The sequence below is a fragment of the Ptychodera flava genome, chromosome 20 (assembly GCF_041260155.1).
Source record: "Ptychodera flava strain L36383 chromosome 20, AS_Pfla_20210202, whole genome shotgun sequence".
Taxonomy (NCBI): domain Eukaryota; kingdom Metazoa; phylum Hemichordata; class Enteropneusta; family Ptychoderidae; genus Ptychodera; species Ptychodera flava.
Window position 1 is genome coordinate 16,240,017 of NC_091947.1, and position 26,631 is coordinate 16,266,647.

The following is a 26,631-nucleotide window of genomic DNA, read 5'->3' on the forward strand; positions in this document are numbered from 1 at the left end:
TTCAGACCTTTTATTCGTCACGCTAAGTGAAATAAAGCCTTTGACGGCAACTTGAAGGATAAAACGTGCATTTCACGTTTATGATTGGAGTCCACGCCTGACTATCGACGAACACACTTGAGTGACTTCAGTGGCCGCTGGCGCCGTCCAATCATGGCTGGCTACAGAGGGGCGTTTAGACGTGAAATCCCACAAAAATGCCGATTTGAATAGCCGTGATGGTTGTAATTGCAAACAACTACATCGGAGTATTTGTTGTGCGCCAACTATCAATTTCCAGGCAATTCAGTCCCCTTATTTGGATAATTGCATCAGTTTCAACGTTGCAGACTCTTCTTTCTCTGCCTATTAAAACGATACGCATTCAATTAATAGGATAATGTGCATTGTTAGGCAATCATCCCGTCTATTGCGAGCCTGCGTCTTTGCGTGGAGTATACACACTGAACCTCGGTGTACTTTGCTGCATTATTGAGAGATTGTGAATCACAATTGGAGCGCACACGTCTCGTTCGGGTCTCTGAATTCTGTAAATTCAGTCTGGGCGACGACTACAGCGCTACCCCTATCCACCGATTTCTCCCCCAAACCGCCTTAATTGATTTGGGTTTACAATTAACCTGCAAGACGCCCGGTGACGTGTTCTCAAAGAAACCTCATTTCGTATCGCTCGTTCTTAAGATTTAAAATTGGCTAGTTCATTTAACCTCTGACCCCTGGCTTCTCATCTCGTTACTCGGCTATTGTTGGCAAGTTATATTTACTCGGGCATACGAAATTGGCAGCCCGGATGTACGGGTCTTGTAGTCCAGTGATTGGGCTGTATTCGTAGTGTGACCTTCAGGATATGAGTGTTTTTCGTGTTTGATTTTAAAATCGCGAAATACTAAAGCAAGGGAGGGGAGACAACGACTTGGATTTAAGGTGTGCGCTACAGCAAACGTGTTGGATATTTGCCTGGTCATAGTTTACGGCCAACCAAATGTGAAATTGTGGGTATAAAGAAGGCCAATTTTACCTTCAACATGTTTTTACACCTGTCGACGGCAGACATCCAATTTACGACAAACAAAGTCGAGATGTCGTTAGCTTAACACCTTGTCTAAAATCTCTCTACGAATTTTACGACCGCCATTTGCAACATTCCAGGTGAATTCAAATCGGTGTTTGCACGAGGATTTTCGGAAGATATTGACAGACTGACTATTTGTATGCCAAGACAGGGAGTTATAACGGTCTACTTGATGCGATGTATGGTTCATTTGCCCTCCGATTGAAGAGCGATTCCACGCTCGGTGAGCCGACCACTGTATCGCCTTGGTTGCTACACCGATCGGGAAATCCGGGGCCCATAAAATGAGTCGGAAAATAGGTCCAAATTAAAATTGGGAAATAGCTTCATGCCCCGGTGCACCGACTGAAATAATGTTAAAAGCGGCGCAGACTTTCATTGAGAGAGGTTCAGCGCACGGATGTGTGTTTATAATAGGCGACACAGCGGTCTTGTTATTATCGGAACACCAATAGAATCGATTTCACGGTTTTCTGGGATTATGGTTGAAAGAAGCGAACGTGACCGATAACTTGTAACAATCCATGAAAACTTTTCAAAGAGCACTGCAAACCGCTTATGGTTCAAATCTGTTCAAAAGTCCGGAATGTTGAAGGGTATCGACCAAAACTTTTTCGAAAATGCCCAAAAAGTTACATCTAAACAAAAATTAAGCAACAGTATGTCTGTGAAAACAATGTGTACGCGCCGCGTATATGCCTCGCTTCAAAAAAAGAGACCTGGTACAGTGTATAGTTTCGATGCAGAAAGATTACTTTGTGAGCACTGCGTTAGTTTGCAGGTGACAAGTTAAGAGGTCGCTAGCAGTATTTAATAACAAGTACATTATCTTTACTGCAAAAAAGCGTGATATTATGTGTGAGATGTTGGATCTGCTAGAAAAAGATTGTTCGAAAAAACGTTATGGTAACACGCACCTCGAAACAGCAAGTTAAAATATTAAACCTATGCATTTGCTCACAGTTTTCTCAGAGAATCTGTATAACCATTCATATCACAGTAAAGTATAAAACAAGGGGTCACATAGCAAAGTTCGGAATTAGAGAAACAAATTGCCTAAAATTCACCCTGTGTTAATTCTATAGGTTAAGTTTAATTTTCGAGTTCAAAGAAAAACAAGGCCACGAAAACTTCATATACTCAACACGCTAAGAAAGGTGTCAACACCAGCGAAATAACAATAAAGTATTTTAGAAATTGACTAATTAAACATCTTTCCGATATGTGCATTCAATTAAGAGCAAAAAGTTGATATGTAACGTTTCGGTTGTTTTGTAAAAGAGCCGGACAAGTATCAATTGCCAACAAAACAATCGGGACATAACACTCAATAAGGCTGTGAAAACAAGTTTAATGGTAAGTATTCCGAACTGATTTTGTGGTTACAGCAAGAAACTACATCTCACAAACAGAATAACAAATACCTACTGCTAAAGTAGCTTTCATAAAATACTCTGCCGAGACTGACAAATATGCGTATATATATATATATCTTAGGATTTTCAATCAGACGTCACTAATACGCACGCGGCTTGATTGGCTGAGATTGTTGCCAAGTTGCCACAATGTGCAAATAGCCGTGTAAAGGAGGGAAAACGCCGGCACAGACGCCAGAAAGAACTTGTGAAATTTGAAAACTAGCAATTCGTCGGGATTAATTAGCCACTGACGCCTTTTCTTTCGGAGAGAACGACCTTATGTCGAATAAGTCATTTTAATAAGAATGATGATTATCAGCGAATGAAAAGTAACGATCACGGCCTAACAGGAAATTTTGACCACGTGATGTTCACGTGATGTGTGTGCAATACTTAATTGCCCACGATTCGAGTAACGATGTATCTCTTCGAATTAGAGATTCGAAAAAGGGAAACTACATCTGCTGACGGATGTCACTGTTTGATTTCAAACAAACCAACAAACCTCAATGTTTAGAGAAGGAAAAATGCATTCAATTTCTCTTGGTCCGACTCTTTTTTGCAGCGATTTGAAGAAATAAAGTTATTTGTGTGAGTGTGTGTCTCTGTGTGTCTTTATATGTATACATGTATGTATAATATATATAATATATAGATATATATATACACATATATATATATATATATATATATATATATATATATATATATATATATATATATATATATATATATATATATATATATATATATATATATTACCTTTGTTTTATGCTCTACAATCTACAATATAGTTGACCAACTGAAAAGTCTGAACATTGATGCGGTTTGTGAAACTGTAATAAAGGACATCATTGCTTTATTTTGGAATTTGTGAAAATTACAGTTTATCAATGTAAGCAAGTCAAATGGGACTAACTTCAGGAAAAGTGTATCCCAAGTTTACAACTCTCTGCTGTACGGCACTGAATCATTCTTATCCGAATTCTGTATATTCCTAACACCATCTGGATAAAAGTATGACTTAATACTGCTCCCTTATTCAATATTTATGACGAGATAAAGCGTTCCTGTCCCGATGGCTGTTTGGAAAGCACACACCTTGGGAAAGAACTTCAACTCCAAAGTTGTTGCAAATAGGATTTCTTTGCGATGTGGTGACTAAGGACTTCGTGACTTCCGTTCCCATGACCAGGTTTTTCTATCAAATGCCATCCAGAAAAAAAAAACCCGCTTGCAGTTGGCGGCAGCTTGAGCGAATACATCTGTTTTGTTGAGAACTTTCTCTGTCTGCTCTGATCGATGCACCTGTAATCCAAGATATTCTTTTTAAGTCCGTTATAAAATAAAACATCAGAGCTTAGTCCTCGCCGCACCAGGATTTTAATTATCGCGTTTAGAAGCTGAAGATCAAAAGAATTCCAGAGGCACAGCAGGGAAAGCGTCTCAATTTTACACCGAGTATTCCTAAGTGATATTGAAGCGACCTTTCCACGCTGTGAGACGCCTTCGAATCAGTTGGATACCCGAAATGATACTATTGTACCAATACATACCACAGCTCTTGCAGGGTAGGTGAAACGCACACATGTGTTCATTACCCGCCAAAAAATTATTTGACGTCATTGGATCTGTTTTGTTCGACGCTTCATCTCAACGGCGCACAGCCTGACATGATTGAATCATAATAGATTACGTGCTGCTGCAAAATCGTCTTTGTCAAAATTGTCTCGATTTTCTTCGCGTTCGAGTATGAAATGTACAATTTCTGCAGAAGAGCCGATGAATGAATGGGTTTTTTCCTCCATTATTCTAGCATCCGGCGAAATATCTAGGAAGCGAGAAGCTGACCTCTTAAATTTGCAACCGTTTGTAATTTTCTAATTCTTCAGAGTAGCAACTTTCTTTATCGACCATATATAAGTGCTATGATTCCAAAAGCATTGTAATTTGCTCTGCTTAACTTGCGAGACATCCCAATTGTCCACGTAGACAACGTATTCTCAGCGGAGTGTCATGCAAACGTGGTTTAGGTTATGGGGTTCCATCATTTCCTACAAAAACCCATTAACGCTTGCCTGCAAGCTGTACTCTGCTACAATATATTTGCCCCGAGTCCCCCCTCCTTGTTCATTTTCTCCGTGTTAAATACGAAACTCCTGACCGAGTTCTATGAAATGTACACCGAAATCCGCCCGCGAGTACTACACACGTATTACGCTTGCGCCAACCACATAATAGTTGCAGAGATGGTCTGAGCAGAGGCGGGGGGGGGGGGGGGGGGGCTAGTTTCTGTATAAACGACTTAGTTTATATGGGTAGTGAAGAAGACGCGTCGCTTTAACGTTGGACACAGACGAAAGAATCGTCACAGAAATATGTGCACGGGGAGAAAGTCAGTTGTTTATTGGTGTATCTAATCATCACGTATAGACGATCACTGATCATAGAGTTCTAGACATCATAAAGCGCTGACACACGATGGGATCACCCTGGAGTGGCACTTGCATTCGATGGCACACACACAACATATGTGCCAGTATGTGATTTGTGTATACACATATTGTTTGCGTAAAGTAAATAATGGAAGTAAGAAAGTATGACTTGCAAAACTAACCTTTTTTTCATTTGCTGTACAGAAAGGGATGTTAAATCAGATGCTCTCGCAGTAACGATCAGAATGAGAGAGAGAAAGAGCGAGAGAGAGAGAGAGAGAGAGAGAGAGAGAGAGAGAGAGAGAGAGAGAGAGAGAGAGAGGAGAGAGAGAGAGAGAGAAAAGAGGGAGAGTGAGTGAGTGAGTGAGTGAGTGAGAGAGAGTGATAGTGACAGGGACAGGGGCAGAGACAGGAGAGCGACAGATAGAAAGGTTTTAGGACAAGCCAGACAGAGACGAAAAATTAGACAGAGTACAGACAGACGGAGAATGAGATACAGAGACAGACAGAGTGACGTAGAAAAAGAGACAGGATTCAATCACGAAGCACCTTGGTAAGTGGGACCATCTGCCCAATAAAATTTGCTTCGAATGGACACATATAAAAAGGTCGGTCGGCGCTCGCGGTACACATTAACGGTATTAGCGGAGTCATCATTCATAACACAGCTCACATGTGAAACATATTGGGCGCTGAAATACCGCGGAGTTTGATGGTACGGTAACAAATAATATATTGGCAATTAGGGGGAGGTGAATGGATTTCTGTTTGAGTAGAGACAACCGGTTATAGACGTGCAACCGAAATAAATCAGACACCAGAAATTCCCCGGACGGTGCCACATATTACACTGGGTCCTTCTACGGGTCCTCATGAATTTTAACGACCCGAAAAATAAAACAAAGGTAATGGCTAAAGCGAGGCTGGGCACATGTTGTTGACATTTACTTTTCATCGGCGAGCCGGTGGAAAGTTTTGACATCAAGGTAAACTCGCTTGCTTTGGCGTGTCCTAAATCATAATTAAACCGTTTACTATAATCACTTCTCAATCTGGTGGACTCTAACGAAATTCTTGGTATTTTTGGGACTCTTTTCGTAGTTGTAGTGAAACGACAGGCACAGCCTTTCCAATGAGTTTTAACAACATCAGTTTATATATTGTACCTCCTTCTGGAATTTTACCTTCGCGCAAATCGTCTCGAACCGTTCAGATTAGTTTCGATACCGCTACTTCATCCTGGAACTTCGTTTGCTTCCGCCCGAACTACCGAACGTACGTTAAAGTCTTCCAGCTGAACAGAAGTTTTGCGTTCGGAGAGAACACATACGCTTGCCACAGTTTGATCTGATTAGTTTTTGCATAAAAGGAACTTACTTTTATGCCATCAGGTAATTTACGCTCATTTTTTAAACTTTTCGTCATAATATATTACACTCAATGCCGAAACGCCTGTCTGTAAATATTCATTTTGCTTGTTAGATCTGGTCTGAATCCTAAGTCTTTTATAACCCTATAAGCTTCGTCTCCGTTCCTTTGAATGTTTGCAAAGATTAAAATTTGGATTCAACATGGGGTGAAATTTCTCTGTCACGCGTTTATGAACTAATTGCAGAATACATGCGTTCTTTCATTAACTTTTTTGCATCACATCGAAAAGAACAGAAACCATCTTTCTACACCAATATGGGCATATTGCAACCGCAAAACCCATCAACGTTTCCCATTATACTTCCTGAGCAGTCGTAGTTTCTTCTGAGAATACCTTAGCCTTTTGCGAAAATCAGACCCGCTCGGTGAGACCACTGTGGTAAAACTTAGATGAAATGAGTTAAACATCGAGCGAAAACGACGGCGATAAATGCCATTATGCACCAAATGAGTTGTCTTTGAGTGTCATAATTGATACATATCATGACTGGACTAGCCTACTTTGCATACTAATTCGATTGCCTCAATTGCAGAATTACCTGAATTATAAATGGAGCTCCTTTGTCGACGATTTTTTTCACTTGATTACGATTTATGCTGTTGCAAACAATGTGACAGATAGCTCAGGAGACCCATAAAACCGTGGAAAAAAAATCGAAAGTACAATTCAGACGTGCGCGCCTCTTTCGAGCTCTTTTAAACATGAATACAAACAGCCAAAGCAAAATGTTTCCGCCCATTCGTCATTTGCATCAGAATAGGACGAGCGGGAAATAATATCCGAAATTTCCGATATCGATGGGTTTCATTTTCGGTTCCATTTGGTTCGTGCGCGCTCTGTCGTGTCCGCTGGCGCTGACACGGTGGATACGAGTGTTAAAGAAAATATGATTGAATATGTCTGAAGATCAGAATCTGAAAATTAACAAGGGAAAATGACCATTATTTGTTAAACGGAAATGAATGAATACTCAATAAAAAAAATAAAAATATATAAGGACAGGTAAGGGGTTTTTAAAGTTGAAAATGAATTTGTCGCTCGATATGAGATATCAAAGTTACACTTTGCGTTGTCCCCTGAGTTTACACGTGTACATCACATTTTATTATTTCACATTTTTTCCGTGCAATTGACTACGTGCTTCAATATGCAAAGTCGCATTTCACACACTATTTGACATTCGATGCCGCCCTGGCTGATTCCAGCCCCAAGTATTCAAGCACAACTCGCCTTCCAGTCATGTTTACTGCGGGAATTGCCTTTCACGACAGGAAACATTCCAATTAGCTGACTCTTCGGCACGGAATAACGGGCAAATTTGGAATTAATTTGAACGCAATTTGTTTTGAAGGTTCGGCCACGAGTCTGAAACGTATCAGATCGGAGCTTGTTAACGAACACTGCGACGTGCTAATGAAAACCAAAGCTGGGATACGGCCCGTGATGAACGCCTTCAACGTGGAGGCGCTCATAATTGGGTATTTATGGGCAAAACTACCGAAATATTATCCATCTTTTTAACCATCTGCGCTCCATAAATAATGAAAACAGAAAAGCGAAGAATCTAGCTACACGATATGTCTCGGCGGACAGGCATATTATTGTGCAATACATAAGGAGACTGGTTTTACATTGCACATCGGGTCCCTCCATTAGTCGCCGGCTCTCTGACTTCCCACAGTACACGTCTTTCATGGTAATATTTGTGACTTTAATAGGCAACGGTAATTGGACAATTTCCTAGGATTAAAAAATGTTCATTTAGGAGTTAATAACCACAGCGCTGTTAATACTCGGTAATTTGGCTGATGTTCACTTTCAGCCGGTAAAAAGTTCTTTTCTTTTTTCACCGCAGAATGGGTTTCCAATCTCTGCAGCCTGGCCCTTCCGAAATACGTATGCCGACGCTATTGACTAAATTCGCACCACCCCCTGTGAAAATAAATCACACACAAAACGGTAGAAATTTATAGGGAAGCCATAATGTTCCCCATGAATAAATAATGGCTAGGCAGTTGCCACGCCGTTTATTTGATTCATTTGACGACTCCGTCCCTTTCAATGAAATCGCATCATCGACGACATGTTTAAGGCGGACACCGAGTCAATAATGTGTTTGTTTTTATCCCCCTGTTCAAACTGAATTAGCCCAGGCTACACGTGTTACTGTTGTTTTCGCCCGGGGCAAAGCGCGCTGATAAACTGCTTGTCTGCACCGTCGCGTCTGCATGCATAAAGCCGAATTAAGCGAAGCCTTCGCCGCCGCCGTCCCGTTGTGACGAATCCGTTTGATTCTGCCCGTGTACACGATCCGTCTTCTCCTATAGTATCGCCGGTTTATACAGTACCGTCATGAAATCGATACTTTTCCCTCGAATTATCCTCTTCTGACAACTTCTTGTCATTAGAGGTTGACCACACGCTTTTGACGAGCGACTCAGCGAAAGTGTTTGCCTTACACCTAATCTTCAGTTGGCGGTTTTGTGGCATCATGTTTGCGTTACTCTTTAAATTTTGGCAAACGATTCCCTTTATTCACTGTTTGATATTTTCTTAACAAATAATGCGGGCATGCATTATTACTTGACAGCGAACAGGCGACCCAGAACAATTTTACCAGGGTTGGCAATTTGACGCGAGTTTCGCTTAAAGCTCCATTATCTGAAAATTTTGAAGTATTTCTTCCCATGATTTTAGTTCTATTCTTAAAATACAGTTTGCTGTTTTCCCTCCATGCCAAAGGTTTAACTTTTCAACACAGCCTGTATGTAAAGAATGCCCAATTTCGTTGTCGACAACTGAAGTTTTGTCCGGGTTAGGATTCTCTCAACCATAACACAGCATATTGTGTAGAAGGCATTGTATATGCCAGCCTGTAATACTTGGTATTTCATCATTCTCCAGGGAGCAAAGAAGAAGATGATGTAGTGGGTTTTGCTGAGTAGAAATGATGAAGATATCAAAAGTTACAGTCATTTCCCCTTTAAAAACTTGCAGTATGCAAGCAGCCGTAGGCAAGCAAAACATAATACACCAAGTTGAGGGAAGCACAATGAAAAAATATGGAAATGAGGTGACACTGGTGAAGCCATCATTATGTCAGTGAACAAGGCATTTTCATGTCAAAACGAATTTTGTGTTATGCACGCGAATACATCTTTTCTATTCAGCGGAAGCTTTACAAGGACAACGAAGATAAAATGTCCAAACAGAGACAAACAATTATAAAAACAAAAGGAAAAGGTGGCGGGAAAACCATCTTATTCCACAAAATAGCGCGAAAGGAAATAACCCGAACTGGAAAATTCAAATTGCGAGAATAATTTCAACGAATACAATAATTGCAAAGTCGTGCATTTTTTGTTGAAAACTTTTATTACAAAGTGACTTGGGAACTTAAACTTGACCCGGACTTAACTCTTCAGAATTTACCTCCGGCAAAACGAAGTCAAAACTGGCATACAATTAGGTCCCACATCATTACACTTAATTTATTGGCATTCATCCTGTGAGTTGGCACCGTTTTGCCGGTTTTGGTCGGCTTGAGTGGCGGTGTGGAGTGAGTGGAAAATAATAAGAGAAAGTGACTTATATGGAAATACATGTACATGGTGAGTGAGAGAACAGTGAAAGGTTCAAGACATACAACTTACTTATACATGGAAGCAGTGTAGAGTTCAATGAGCACGCGCACAGACTCACTCGCAATCACGCATCGCTCACAAACTTTTATCAAAGCAATGAATACAGCCAAGTTTGATAAAAGAAACATGAATTTCAATAACGTGATAACTGTATATTTGCTTGACTTATAATCGGTAGGTGTACCCGTCCTGCAACATATGTTTATTCTTTTTCTCTAATAATCGAATTTGACCGTGATGACTCGGCAAAAAGAGCGAAACCCAAAACACATGAGCAGGTGTTTTTGTTCCAGACAACAACACTGATAATTTTCTTTTCCTTCATGAATTGACATTGAAATATTGAAAATACAATGCATCGGCCTTTCAAACGCGACGCATTGTGTACGATAAACAATGTTATTGTTGATACCAAATGAGCTGGTGAAAACTTTATTTATTCCACGAACTTCAAAATTAGCACCACAAGTGGTAGACCTCAAATTGTGTTGTGAAAGTTTGAGAGTCCAAATATCTGTCCCCGAGGCGTACTCTACTTTAAGTGGTATGGTGACAGTGACAGCTAAGTATTTCAACGTGACTTTGCGTGTAGAACGAACAGGAGAGCGTATTTTACAGACTAGACAAATACGCCTGGATTGGTACACATCAAGTTAAAACTAGTGGAACATTAATTGTAATGGAAGTCCTAAAAATGGTAAACAAGGACCTAACTTTAAAAGCGCATAACATTAGAAGGATGCCTAGCGCCTATGTCACGTACAAAACACAGATAAAAACATACCCTCGATCACTCGTTACTCAAATATCAATTACGCCGAAAGAAGTTTCTTTGGACTTAAAAACAAAGTTGGAAACTAGGATTATTGTTATTGTGTGCCTAAAATGCTGATATGAGTGTTCCCTCTCGGGATTTAGACTGAACAATAAGAGAAAAGAGACCCAAAATCCGAACGATATAATTTTCTATTGATTGTTAAAATATTACAAGATTGCATTTATTATATTGATCTCTACTATAGACATGGTATATTTGATTGATGGAGCGGTCGTTGGAGAATCATTGATAGTTGCTATTGCTCCGTGTTGCCAATCTTTTAGTCTTTGTGTGAGAAGAGGGTTATTGTTTTACATAGCCCGAATACCCCTTACTACAAAAAACATCGGATTTATCAGACACAAAGCATTCAATACAACATTTTCTATGACTGGCGGGACCAAGCGTAACTCAAACCCAGGTCGCAAATGTACCTTACCTAAAAGTAAAAGAAGGATGATCAATTATGTATACTGTCTTAATGTGTGCTTGCTTAATTGCAGACATTAATGTTGAGTGGCTCATTAATAGTAATTAAATGGAAATGAAACTAGCTGAGAAAAAATATCACGAAAGAAGCCCGAAAGTTGTATCAGGACTCGTGAAAAAAAACCTGGCTTGCAGCGAGAGCCTAGCAATAAGCGTAAGCTTCGTGTAATCTGGTTTAATGCGAGTAAAATAGTGGAAGCCTGTTTGAAGTCTGTTTGGTCGAAGCAAACACTGTACTGGTTGGGTGTGTGTGGAAACAAACCCTCCGGCAAACCGTATCTTCTATTCTCATCGTGTTGTATAGAGGCTTCCGTGTATTGGATTCAAATCATGTATAAATGTAACCGGCGGCATGGGGGAATCCAGCTCAAGCTCGAAGACAATGTTGCGCATACTGCATGGAGCGGAAATTACCAAAATGAGCTATTAATTTATCTAATCTTATCGAAAAATTAGATTACCGGACTATTGAATTGTGTTTATCGATGATTCGCCTTGCTTTGTAGCTCAATCAGCAAGTTTTAAATTATCGCGTCAAATCTGTCAAGTGATTTTATAATTAGTCCAGAGCGATCGTGTGACGTAACTGTTTATAGAACGTTGCTAGATTTACGATGTCACGATACGTTGTCCTACCAGTCTGGTTGCTAAGCGGGGGTTGCCATGGTGTAGCTGCGGTGGTTCAGGCACATGGAACACTGAAGCAAAATCAAATCTTTGAAGCTAATTTGTAAAATATGGGAATCTATCACAACGTTAATATACCCATTTTACTATTAAAAGGTAAGGAGAGGTAATTTTTGATGATTTTTCTCTCTTTTTGCATTTAATGTCAATCCAACGATATTCTCTTCGTCTCTACTCCCCAGAACGTGTTGAGATACACAGTATTCAGCTTGTCAACCCGGCCTTTACATGTGTAAAATTCATTGTGATTGTTGGCAAATGAATTCTGGTCCACACCAGGTTTCAAATTGAAACAATAACACTGCATTTTAGAAGTGTAGGAGACACTCTGTTGACAAGCTCAATAGTCGGTGTTTCCACATACTTTCGGGAGTTGAACAAGAATTGACATACAGAACAAAATTGTGAAAAAAATAATCAAAAGTTACAGTTTTGTGGAGGGACCGTGGTTACAGCCACTTGTCCTTTATGAGGAACCTATGGATGGTAAACAAAGTTAGGATGTTGACTGCTTTCCTTAATATCTTGGAAAAATGAAGTTTGGGGGATAAAATACTTAATCTTCAGCTACAGAAGAATGCACTGTATTAAACAGTGAGAATTACCACCTTTAGTCTACATTAAACCACTCCCAGTTGGCAGTAACTATTCGATATCCCTAATGAAACTGAATTAAAGTAATTAAACATTTTAAAATTCCATTAATCTGACAATAGATAAGATCCCGTAATCGTGTCTATAAATTGCACATATTCCTAAGACCCACACAATCAATGGCTAGTGATGAGTAAAGTAAAGTAATTTGGCCATAATAATTCCTGCATTAAATGTATTTGACAAAATTAAGTGCTTTCATCTAACCTTGGCGCGCTGGAATAAATTGCCAACGACTAGGCACGGAACTTTGGGAGAGGAAGCGCTCAATTACAGGCAATGGCTAGAAGGACGCCATGAGACGAAAGGTGCGAGGATTTTCTGGGTGACGGTACTGATGATAGCGTTGCTGGATCTGACTTACTGCGAGTTCGTGGCTGTTCGACGTCAAGTAATCAGTAGCTAGGGAAAACCTCCTACTTGAGGAAATGCTTTCAGACATGCAGAAACTTCATAACGGCAAAGAGAAAAATACATGAATATGTGACATGACGGAGTTCTGAATATTCACTTATGGTTAATTGTTGCGTTATAGGTTTTCCTGGCGATGACATAAACCCAGGGACATCGCAAATATGCACATGTGCATTTTGTAAACCGAAACAAACGGAGAGGCGAAATCAAGCGTTGGAAGTTTTGCACACCTAGGGCAATGGCACAATAGACGATGACGCACCACAATTGAACAGCAACAATAGCGTTTATCCCCGAGTCAGCACCCTCTGTGAACGTATTTGTCACTATCATAACATTGTTTCGGCCATCCTTTGATCCGGTCTTTACTGTTGTTCACGGGGTGTCAAGTCGAATTGGAATTTGGTTTCTATTAGCATTGCAATTATGGGAAGAGCTTTAACCGAGTACTGTGAGTCGGATTCCAAAATTAATGTTGTATTCGAATGAAATAAAATATTTCTCTTTAGCCGTTTTCGACACGGTGCCTCTTAAATATCGAAAACGAGACTTGCATATTCTGTACAATGCCTGTCCTATAGACGTATCGCAAGTTTTCTGAAAACAAGAAAAATTGTATTTTCATAATATTATGACATATTGAGTGCTCAGTCACCTTCTCGTGTCAACGTTCAACATGTCGCCTCGGCCCTTACCAAGAAGTCAACCACGGATCTCTCGCAATGGTGCGTTTGCAGGTATAGACATGGAGTGCTAAATGATTCATCGCATCCGATGGAATCGCGTTTCCTTTCCGAAGGGAGACTGGCATCACTCTGGAATCATTCTGAATTAAAGAGTGAAAAAAGAGAACACGGGCTGGCCTCGTACGACAAGGGGGATTCGATTGACTAGTACCGCATATTATGCCAGCGACCGAGCTTAGTGAGTGTCTCGGTGTAACAAAATTTTTCGTCCACGAGCAGAAACCGATGGTCCGTTGACAGTCCTATCGGTTTCTATGAACGTATAGCGAACAACGGGATTTCGAGGAGAGATCAACACTTTTGTGCTGTCGGATAAGACATTTCACACCCAGCAGCGAGTTTTGTCTGGTCAATACAAAACGCTGGTATAAACCATTGTTGTGTGATTACCACTGTTTCATATCACGAAAATCGAATTCAGTTCCCGGTCACCAATGTTCCCATGGATGTATTTATTCGGATGTATTTTGGGGGCGGTGAATCATAAACAGTACGACTCATTTCTTGTTTGCTGGTGCAGGTTACTATTAATACTCTAGTCCTTCCTTGCTCGCAGTGCGGTTTCAGTGAAAACCTATATCGCATCACTTGAAAGTGGGAGAAACGCATTCGTGAATTTGCGATAGATTCCTATCTGTCAACTTGCAACCAATTCTTCAAGGGTTCATTTCAAATCCGTTTTAGGTTTGCCCTTTTGACAAACTAACGAAATAAGATAATATAGAAAAAAAATCAAATTTTGGCATCTTGTCGATGACGAAGGCAAACTCTGAGACTGTTTTGAAAACCATATGCAAGTGAAGTGTTAATTTTTCACTGACATGCGCAGAATGACTCGATTTAAGATTAAAGTAATTGATCGATTAGTATCCGATGTTGATAATGTTCAATCGAAAAATTTAAACCTTGGTGAGACAATCAGACCGTAATATAACGGGCGACGTTGAACAAAACTTGCCGATATTAAATATTTGTAGCATCGCGTTTCTGTTACCTTAGATTTAGTAATAACGGCAAACCCATCGTCTTAATTTTCGCGCTCCGGGCCGAACTCCAAGACCCAGTACAGATATAACCTATTTAGAGAGCATTTCCCAAAGTACATAAGCGTATACTCAACGACTTGAAGGCACGAAGGCCATCTGCCCGATCGTCCCTGTCCGTTTCTTTCTCTATCTCTCTGTCTCTCTGTCTGTCTCTCCCTCCCTCCCAAATACAACAAAAATTCAATGCATAATGTCGCTATTTAAAGTCGGAAAAGAAGTATTTATATGCATGGGAATTTTTCACGAGCTGATAGGTATGAAACGAAAACTAAAATCGAGAGCGCGAAATTTAACTATTATTTTGAGACTCATGCCGAACAAAGGATGCCCTTTATTATGTGACATGTATGGTTATTCCTTTAAAATATCAGTCAATAGCTGTACTGATGTGACGGAAATGTTCACGGTTAAAATTATGTGGAAAATATGAACATAATGGAACTTCTAAAATGTACAGGAAATCAAATACTGTCTTCACTATAAATCTGTTGTTAAATCAACCTGCTTAATTATATGTGTACCTATCCACTTAAATCACCTTGGAAACGTAATTGTAATGGAGCAAAACGTAAACTTTCCACAGGTCTTCTTATAATTTTCATGTCACTATGTTTAGTTATTTGGATTCGATTTAAAGTGGACAGATTTCCACTTGGTGCAATCCGACGTGGGAACAACAGATAGGCAATTAACACCATGTCTTGGAACAATAGGAAAAACCAATCAGCGACGGTGTTAATTGCACTTGAGCTTTAATAGGTTGAAAAGTGCTAAGCGGAAAACTTAATTAGATTATAGAAATCGGCAAATTGTAAAAGTAACAGTTTCATATCAAGCGATAGAAATCGGCAGAGCACAGTCCGAGGTCATTAACACTAACTTGCCAATCGCATTTCACCGTGTTAGAGCATGAATTCCTATTACCACATGCCCGCCAAAAAATTCCTCACCAATGCTACGATTGAAATCAATTACGCTGAAAATCGTTACAAGAGCTCGTAAAAAGCCGTTTTTGACGCGGCAGTGCGAGGATGTGAAAATGCGGCAGTGAGGCCGGGGTGCGCTCGGCGCGTTGGTGGCAGAGAAAGCCGGCGTGAAATGGCTGTCTTTTGACTTGTACAATCCGAGTGAAGTTATGCGGAAGCACATTTTCATGAGAGTAGGGAATTTAGCCAAACATTGTCACAGCCAGGGAATGGTCACAAAAGAGGCAAGGCTCAAGATCTTAGGCATGTAAATAAGCCGGACCGCAAAGGCCCAAGTGTCAACGTCTAGTTTGTTTAGGCCCCGGTTGAAGTGTCCAATTTATATAAACAAATGGTGTAAGATAGTTAAAACCGGTGTTCATTTCAGAGGAACGCGATCGTTCACACCTCCCAGCATGAACGTGAAATGGATTAGCCCTATCAATTACGAAAAAGGTCCAAACGGCCGACCAGGCCGGCCTATGTCACCCGATCATCTCACTGGGTAATCTCGTACAAATACTAGAAAAATTGCGTCAGAGAAGTCACTAATTGGCTCGCGGAAATTGACTATAACAGAAACAGAAGGCGGGTTGGTGCTCATTGATGAACTACCGGATCGAAAGTCATAAAAATTTGTGAATTCAAGCACTGGAAATATTCCTTGAGTGAGGAATTTTCTGATCCAAGGCCTCAGCAATCTCCGACCCTTTCCTTTCCGTTTGACCGATAAGTTAAGTTACAGGAACCCTCCGCGGTTTCCTCCTGACAAATACCAAAACGCGCCCGTCACTTGTGCTTGCTCTGCCCGATGATTACAACAATTCTGGGAGTTCACTTCCATCCTGTATATTAATTGACACTGCTCGGCAGTCTATTTCCCCTCCCATTGTCGAATGATGATCTCTGCTTCAACGTTTTTAATTGAATCCGAGCTTGGTGATCAGCGTGTGAAAAGCTGATTACGAGGCACTGTTTTTGTTGTCCGCTCGGATACATCTCTCGGTCTCGCTCACGTCACTTCTTAAAGCAACGTATCAATTCAGAAGAAAAACGCCGACAACGGATCTTGGTGGGTTAATGTGTTTACATGCAATAAACCAAATCACAATAAGCTGTTGACACAACTCGATTTGGAGAGATTTTTAATTTTCTTCCTGAAAAGATACTCATTAGGATAACAGCGAGCGCGGTTTCGAATAAATTGACTCAATGAGGATCCTATTGTCTCGGCTCACCGTCAAAACAAAATATTGATGGAAAACCATTGAACACGCACCTCTTTGAGGTAACCGATTCCTGCAAGCGCTGTTGGTGCTGGAGCGTTGCGCTGCCAGTCGACCGTCACTCACTGACGCAAACCTCACTTCTCCCATCCACGTGAATCAAACGCATCCCCACCTATCTCTGTGCTATGAAGAGCCTACACGCAAAGGAAATCGTAACGTGTGGAATTGTCTGTCCCCCAACTTCCTTGGACCTAGCAATAGGGTATCAGTAACTTGTACCGGACCAATCGTCTCACCTATGTGTAAAGTCGCCTCCAGTGAGACGTCAGCCATTGGCTCGTCGGCGACATCTTAAGAAAGCTTTACCGGGACTTATTACCTCCGTATGCAAAAGACTATGTTTCCGCGAGTTTCACCTTATTTGACAATCGTAGTGACATCAAAGAAAACAGCCCTTTGTCCAATCAACAAAAGGAAATATTAATCACTTTGACATAGCCATTCATGTGACGATGTTGCACCTCATTAAGCGACGAGAATTACTATTCCGGGGGAATGTCATTCCGATCAGCGGAGGGGCTTTATATTATAAATAGTCGCTTCCTTTTGAGTGAAGTGTCCCGGGTGATAATCGCATACATATTACATCCCACTGCAAAGTTGGCCCTGTTAGCAATTAATTTGGTAGCCAATTAAAAGTCAGCTTTCAGCGGTTGGGGCTGGACTTTTGACGTGTCGGGCCACTTTCATTAATATCCTGTTCTCGGTTACAAACTACCGATGACCAGCTATTAGGCATTCAAACACTTCGATGATACAGTCCGCAGCTGCGAGTCCGCTCCACCGAGGTACTACCCGTTCCGGCTATCAGTTCACACGCACCGAGCTGTATACCGTGCACCCAGCGTGAGAAGCCATCGACTCTAAGGCTGAGAGCTGAGTGCCGCTCACATATACAAACTGTCAGGCTCTTGGTTTCTCGGGGGAACCCTTTTTTTCTCGGGGCCTTGCAGAACTTGCCTGTGCGAAATGATGGAACATACACCCACTAAACTGAAACTGGTCAGCAGTAAACGGAACGTTACCGAAAGCAGTGTCATGGCAGACGAGTACACGGACGGAGAGGCCGTTGACGTGACGAGCGTGGAGAGCAGTGACCATAGTGACATTTCTGATAGCCACCGACCGGCGTCCATACACACGGTGTCCACCGATCCGAGCTCACCGGCGAGTATTAACGTACCTCAGCAAGCACAAGCCGAACCAATGTTACACCACACAACGTCCTTTTCAGTTGCTGACATTCTTGACCCCAAAAAATTTAACAAAGTAAGCGCCAGGAAAACTCCCAGCCCGATCGGTGACAGGCCGGCGAGTGGGACAAACAGCCTCGGCGCGGTGTGGCACCCATGGGCGTCGCAGCCATCGCCGAGGAGTGACGACGACGACGAAGACAGTTCGTGCGGTAAGTGTTCACTACATTTCGGCAACAGTCGATATGAAATTAACACCACACGAAATCCATTCCCCCCATTCTATTGCCATACTTAAGGCATGAAATTATGAATTTCACGGGAAATCGGATCACCATCAGTGTCCTTTAATAGCGCACAACTTGTCAACTATTATTGTTTGCGTTTTGAGTGTCCATGTCTGTATGTCAGTAGGAGACTGAAACTAGATTAAACTTCAGAAACTTTGAGTCATTTGTACAAACTGCAATAACGTAAACTTAACATGCCGCGAAAACCGTACGTATTTCACTGTCATAAACCGTCTGCGTTGGGCAACTACCTCGGTCACGTTCGTGCATAGTTTCCAATACAGGATGGGTTGTACAATTTTCCTATATAGAGAGATTACTCGAGACGAACAACTTCATATTACGTCTATGTTGAGTTTTTATTATGCTTGCTAAATACTATCTGAAATTGAAGAGAAAGTTGCCAACCATAGAACGATAAGATACGAGGGGAGTCCGCAGTGCAAAAAAAAGCGAAATCCACCATATCCAGTGTCCTGTGTATCTCATTTCCCTCCACACGTGACACTTCAAACATAAACAGTACACTGACCTCCGTAAATATTCTCAAATTTCATCGAGCGAGGGGAGCACCATAAATGTTGTAAGTGATGCAAAGCATGTACTGGCTATTTGTACAACGTTACAGATAAAAACGTTTAAGTAGGTAAGCCCTACCGATGGCATCGCTCTCCCAAGAGTCGTGCAGTGGTTCAGTCGCAAATAGAACTTGCCGTCGTATAAAATCGCTCTGCAAACAAAAACCACAACGGCAGTCAACAAGAAAATGAGAAAAGTCAATACTGCCGGGGCCATTTATTGCACTTCAAATACCGCGACTGTCGAGAGCAGCCGAACAAAATCCAGTACGGCCTCATTTGAAGCCCATTACGACGCAACGATTACTCAACAACTCTTGATTTTAAAACTTACAAGGAGCCGGTATTTCGTTATGCAATTGACAAAAATGGCAGATAAACTTTATATTGAGAATAAAGTCGGCGAAGTTCTCAAAATAAACGGTAGAGAGCTGGAGCGGTAAACTTCCCCACCTCATCGTTTGGTCACGGGGTAGGGTGGAGCACAGTCCATCGTGTTGGTAGAGTAACTGGTTTGGTCGGGGAGGATTTAAAAATTCATCAGAGCGACCCTGTAACTTGGTGATCTGAAAACTCAGAACATATTTACTGCTATACTTCTATTTTGGCTCTTTGACAATTATGCTCAACCAATGCACGAAATTCGGATCTGCAATTTGCGAAAGCCTGTTCTGTAGAGACATACCTCTCCGAACTCTACGTAGAGATTACACCGTAACAGCATGTTCATGGTTCACAGTTTCTTGTAAACACCAAAAGTCAGTGCTTTCCAGTGGCATGTAAACAGATTAAAGAAAGATCATTCTATGTTTGCCTGCTAACGGTACAAGTTTTGCTAATTAAATTTTGCACATCTCTGCATCATCCGACGAGCTTCAGAAAATACTTCTCAAGAGGTGCAAAATCTAAGGTTAGCTATACCATATTTAATTTCGTTAAATGTTAGGATATATGCAAAAATGTGAAAACGTTCAACTTTGTTATTTTTTTGCGGCCAACATTTTATTACATTACCCACACGCGAGAGAAGTCGCTTACAAGCTAAATAACGCTTGAATCTAAACCGGAGTTAGCTAGAGCGAATCAACCACCATTTATGCGTTAGTTTAAAGTGCTCCAGGAGAGTATGAAAATTCCATGTTATTTGATATCACTGTTAAATTGGTTGATATACCGTCCGTGACTTTGTGGAAATCGGCAAAAGCGATGTTGCTTCTGGACGATTTACTGCAACAGACACTAAATATGAACTGTACATACGTGTATTTCTCAGCAGTATTTTTTCTCTCTGTTTGTTTACCTGTTGTTAATCTCACCCTGATTTCGAATTGCTAGGGTTAATGGTACGCCAATTGTAGCTAAACATTTTCATTAAGGAAAGACGTATTTTTATCGCAAAAAATCTGCAGCTTGGCTTAGAACATTGTTAATGCTTTCGATAGAGGTATATTCCTCGTATGGCTTGGTGTGTTAACAATACAATTTAACCATCGTTATTTTTTGAAGACGTGCCTTGGAGTGCGCCTCTAATTCGCCCAGCCCTGTACTTTATTGGCACTTCAAAGCAACAAGCATAGTACACCTGTAATACACATGTGCCCTGTGTTGGTCTTGAGGAGGAACATGCTGTTTGTCAAGAGAAACGACAGCCGCGTGCGTCCGCCGATCACCTTGTTCAGTCAATCCCTACTTGATGCACCGGGGTATCTCGTATCACTTGCCTTCAAATGTCCATCACCGTGGTCCACGGTAAAAATGTCATATCTACCGACCAAGTGCTGACACAAGTCCTTGAAAAATTAATCTCGCTCCCAGCTTCCTCATGTTTCAAAAACACTGAAGATATTTTTTCGACAGAAACAGCTTTCTACCAGATAATTGGTTTTTTTTTTCGCCGAGACATCGACTGCCAAAGAGTCGAATAGCAAACGAACGTTGATTCAGTTCACTAAAGCGTACCATCTGTCGTGAGTAGAGATTTGTCTGGCCTACGGCAAACAATCGCCCCAAATAACCGAACTTTATTTGTGATTAATTAATTAAACTCTACAATCAGCAGTGTCATCTGTTTCGAAAACAAACCATGGTATTATCATCGAGCGACAAATTGGTATAGTGTACACATTCTATTTAACGCTGAAATAGTGACTCTCCTTCTCAGAGAATGATTAGAAATGGTACAACTCAGTTCGTTTTCAAATATAATCGCCTGAAATTGGTTGATTTCGATAATCTTACTGACAGGAAGACCCTTAAAAATCATGGCATTTTAGCAAAGATTTACTGGGGCTCAAATTCAGCAATAACCATGACCGCTGCCGAGATGTTGAAATGACGCGTGTCTTTCCGCAATTCGGTTCTCCCCATCGAATAAACCTTTTTTGTCAATTCTGAGGTAGTAGGGGTTGTCTATTCGTCATGCAGCAGTACATTTCTATATCAGAGCAAGCCATTTGACAACTAACACGCCTACACTGAAAAAATAATCCCTTTACACTTTATTTGGCATACAGTGTCAACTTTTGATTCCGGTACAGCAATCATTTAAAACACGATTACACAAAAGCAGATTTTTCAACGCAGAAGGACAGGAACATACGCTCGCACAATGACAAGTTGTTCAGGGGTTTTATACGCTGGGATGTTGGTTTACATACTTGTCGATGGTAATACGGAAACCACGCAACTCGCCGGTTTTCGGTGTCACTTCACAACAATAAACACGTCCTTTTTAAATTCACTTAAACGGGGATATCAGCGTCAATGATTTGTCAAGACTTGTAATTAAACTTCTTTCCATGTCCGATTCACAGATGAGAAGTCACACCAGGGGGATGATGATATTGACGATAAGACGAGGGAGAAAGATGAAGACGCCAAAGAAACAGCGAACATTGATAAGGACGAGAAAGATGCAGGCGAGGGTGAGAAGAATGTTTCGTGTAAGAAGAGGAAAAGAGGGTACGACGGTACGAAGTCTGGCAAACCACGGAGAGCGCGGACAGCGTTCACCTATGAACAGCTCGTTGCTTTAGAGAACAAGTTTAAACAGACACGGTACTTGTCAGTCTGTGAACGACTCAACCTCGCCCTGTCGCTCAGCCTCACGGAAACGCAGGTGAAAATTTGGTTTCAAAACCGGCGCACCAAGTGGAAGAAGCAGAACCCCGGAATGGACGCCAACGCACCCACGGTGCAGACGAATCCGTTACCCGTGGGTTTGCCGGGGTACGGCCCAGGACTTATATACGGATCTCAGGTGCACTATCTGCCAGGCGCCAGTGCAATCCCGTACATGCTGAACACACCAGGTGTCACGTACGCGCCGCATACCCACGTCCACCAGTTCTATCCGGCGGCGACTCCTCCGATCGGACACCTAGGACATGCTTGAACTCAAATCCCATCAAGGGAGTTCCGTGAAAAACTTTGAGCGCTGACTTGACGTTTCTTGCCGAACAGATAACATCGGCGCATCTGCTGGGACAATTTCCATAGCAGACATTGAACTTCATGTATTTATTTTCTACATTTTCTCGATGACGATGTACATTGCTACAGATGTCGGCTTGGGCCAGCCAAGGCGTCCGCGGAGAGGTGAACTCAGGCGGGTTTATGATTTATTCGACCCTTTTTGAAGCCTATGATCTTACAATCACAGATATCAACCATCAGTGGACCGTATTCTACAAAATAAGCTGCCGCGTTGTTTCTGTTGAACAATCAGGTTGATTAATCTCTATTAAATTTCTAATTCTAGGGACAGTGCAAGAAAAAACATGTTTTCAGATTCGTTTTCTTACACTCAGAGAACGAAAAGTCAGTTCAATGTTCATTGACTTTGCTACGAGCAGACTTACATCACATGTATCTCAGTTCCAACAATCGTTTTCAGAGAGCTGATCTTTTTATATGGTGACCCTGAGTCCTGTAGTTATATTAATTTTATAAGCTGTGAAAAATCAAAAGAATATCTATACATGATGTTATTGCCATATGCAAATTGTCACGTATATTGTGAAGTTCCCAGTTGTCATAGCCCCCTAAATAAGGAATTGACTACCACGTTGAAATCACAGCTACCAATCAACAACACAAATCCTCCCAATGTTATCACACAATGACTGTTTATAAAATTCTTGCCAATTATTATTTTTGTCAATTAAAATAGAAATAAGAATTCATTCGAAGTGGTGGTTTCTTGTGTCATTCGTTACCATGGCAATTGGTGCAGCTGATCACCAGACCGATGCGGGTCAAGTGAGTCCGACATTCGTGGCATACAAGCCTACAGTTTCAAATGCTGAAATCTAGGGGTGTGTAAACCTCGGTCTTGCCACTCTGACAGTAGAATCGGTGAAAGTTGCTTTGCTTGTAAAACTAAAGCAGGTTTACGTATTTTCAAAGAGAGCATACTTATATAAATTCTCAGCTGCTGAAATGTTCGGTGTCTTTTCCAAATGGTCATTCAGTAAGGTAACAATTGAAGACCTGGCTATGTGTTGTATGGTCACATCGAATACAAGTACGAGACAATTTCTCTAAATTACTGTTAAGTACGATGCCTTAATCCTATAGAAACTATACTTTGATTTCCGGGCTCGCTCTTGGGTGACCGAGAGATTTTTGGCTTCTGAGAACAGAGGAGTGAAAAGACAGGTCTGTCGGATTGTGACTCTATGAAACGCCAACAAACGGTGTTGGTGCAAACCCTATACGCTTACATCCTAATGAAATAAATCGTTAACATTTTAGGTAGATTGGGGTATCACATGAAATGTGTAGAAAATTAGACCTCAGCGAGCTCTCGATGTTCTGGCCCACGGATATTTCTTCGCAGATCAATTATTGACGAACATGCTTGTGCGAGGGATGAACTTGGAAAGAGACTACACCGTGTAGGTAATTCCTTGCGATTAGGAAAATTGCACGAAAATTTTGCTCCAGGGCACAACAACGGGAAAAATCACACAACAGTTACAAGCCTAACGAGGCAAGTCGTTTGATCGTGTTTACACAATTGTTTTAGCATCTCATTTTAAGCCGAAATAACGAGAATCACGCATGATAGCTCCGCGAGACAAATTTCACATGTTACGCTTTAATTGTGCGGTTTTATTTGGACATAAACGTTACTTGAAGAGTCGTACATGGCACGGTTGGAAGGCCGTGCTTCTGTAGGCGATCGGGTGGCAAAATTCATTCTGTGTACTTATTGAGAAGTTCTACGATATTGTGTCAAGAAAATTATTGAAACCTTTATTTGAAGCTAGATTTGTAGTATCATTTCAACTATAAGTATCATTTAACTATAATTGAGGGAGCCATGATAATTCTTTGTTACAGTGATGCTCATATAGGCGTTGAAAGGAAACGTCAGCGTTGAAAGACCTGGACGGTTGACGGGGCCCGCGATTTCTAAGCTCGCTTTCAAAACTGGTCACTTTGAGATATCAAAATATCTCTATGAAGCTTTGATTCGATTACGAGGGAACTTGCGATTGTTCCAAATATGGGATGCGGTCTGTGTGCTTATCCTGACGACAAGGCGCATTCTGGCAGCGCCACCAAACAAAAATGGGGAAGAGGCATACTGTCTCAAACTCGATTCCCAACTTTCCTCCCTGTACGTCCTTAAAAGTACCATCAGCAGTAACTTTCTGTGGAATTTACGTGATTTTCCTTCTCTTTATGAAAGCACGCAATGTTGTTCTGCCCGCGATATTGTGTGGATATGCCTGGTGTTCGACTTGTCATTCATTACAGCTTGTGTATGTATAATGTCCGGTGTTATTTTGACAACTGATCAGTGCAGACACATGTCTCATGTCAACCATATTCAATGTCAACAATAACGACGTATGTTGTACGTAATGAATTGTGTTTGCAAGGCTAATAACACACTGCACTCTGTGACACGTATTTCAAGATACTTTAGCGGTATGCTTGAAATGCTCTTCTTATGGATAAAAAATCATGAAAATATCAAAAAAAAATACAGAATCTTTCCTTTAATTTTAAAGTTTCAATCTCTCTTGCTAAGGCGTCGTTAACGTGACAGCGCTCATTCTTGTGTGTTGTGGCGTGACTGTGCGGTCTTGTTGTAACCTTGGAGGAAAAAGAGTGTGGTTATCGGCTCTACATTGTTTTATGTACCATAAACGAATATGCGATTGCGATTCCTTCGAAACGTTCCCCTTGCACCCCTTTCAAAATTAATTCAAAACAATTAGTTATTTACTGTTAACAGTCATGGCAAGCGTTTCGACCAAGAACGCTACGTCTCCGGATTCGCAACCGTAACATGCCGTATTGGGTGGAGGAAATAAACAACCAACGAACGTCCTTTTAGCACATTGGGCGCACCACACATTGGACAGCCAGTTTGATTGATGTGATGTGAAGTGTTCTCTTTGCCTTGTAATTGCCACCATTGATTTCCACTTTGTTTCCTAACCTTCCAGATAGAGAGTCGATGCGTGTGTCGATTCCAATAATCAATCAATCAGTGCATGTGTCAATTAACCAACCACCCGATAAATTAAACAGTGGAGGCTACGCTGATTTGGACAGCCTCACAGATTCGACGACACGTTTCTGTCTAAATTATTTCTTTCTCTCTGTCGCCCATCTATTTTTTCTTTTACCCCGTTCTAACTGTCATTCTTTTTCGTCCCCCGCCGACATTCCTACATTTAAAGCTGTAACTTTCGATGATTCTCTCCTTATTTTAATTTCTTTATGTTAATTACTGAGTTTTTGTTCCACATCCATAAGCATGTTGAAACACCAACTATTTAGCTTGTGAAAAAATGCACTGTTATTATTTATATTTCAATCCTAGACCAGAATTCACTTATGTACAGGCTCAATTAACTAGCCAAATATTGTGAATATCTCAACGTGCTTTCGGGAGTAGAACGAAAAACTGTAGTCGACATTAAACAACAATGGTGAAAAAATCATAAAACATTAAAACTACTGGCTCTTTAATATAGATCATCTAATTCTTTCAGTTCTCTGATATACCCTCTTAGCCAACTGTCTGTGTCCAATCCCCTACTCCACTCAGCCATCCATATTTATTCATTCCGGGAGAAATCCTCTGTGAATATAAACCCCCTCGGTCGTTTAATCATATCCAGCGATGTGTCATTTATGTTTAAGTGTGAAGTTCAAAAATGTATCGTATTTATTCAAATCAGACTTGTTTGAAGTGATTGGAAGGGACATCACACACAGTTACCATTGAACATGTAGTTTCCGGTTTGGGGGTTGAACAGTTGATAAGTTGGTTGAACCATCGTGATCGGGCACTTTTGGACTTTTTGATTCTCATTGCACCAATGCAATCTATGCACAGGACCAGTAGATCAAGTAGTATCTTTTTTTTGAAAACTGGTCATTCTGCAAAACAGGAAATTTCTTATGTTTCAATTTCTGTTTGAGGATCATCCTTTCA

At 41.0% G+C, this 26,631-nt stretch overlaps 1 protein-coding gene across 1 annotated transcript; it reads left to right on the plus strand.

Moving 5' to 3' along the window:
- The first annotated feature begins 17,817 nt into the window (after positions 1 to 17,817).
- LOC139120161 (NK1 transcription factor-related protein 1-like) lies at positions 17,818 to 23,359 on the plus strand. The gene is made up of 2 exons (XM_070684316.1): positions 17,818 to 18,513; positions 21,983 to 23,359. The coding sequence occupies exons 1-2, from the start codon at positions 18,078 to 18,080 to the stop codon at positions 22,561 to 22,563; spliced, it is 1,017 nt and encodes a 338-aa protein (XP_070540417.1). The 5' UTR covers positions 17,818 to 18,077; the 3' UTR covers positions 22,564 to 23,359.
- Positions 23,360 to 26,631: the final 3,272 nt, after the last annotated feature.

Bases quoted from the DNA above. Each gene is read 5' to 3' on its own strand.
- LOC139120161 (XM_070684316.1), top strand. From the start codon at position 18,078: ATGATGGAACATACACCCACTAAACTGAAACTGGTCAGCAGTAAACGG. The intron at 18,514-21,982 runs GTAAGTGTTCAC...TCCGATTCACAG, and splicing joins CGACGAAGACAGTTCGTGCG to ATGAGAAGTCACACCAGGGG.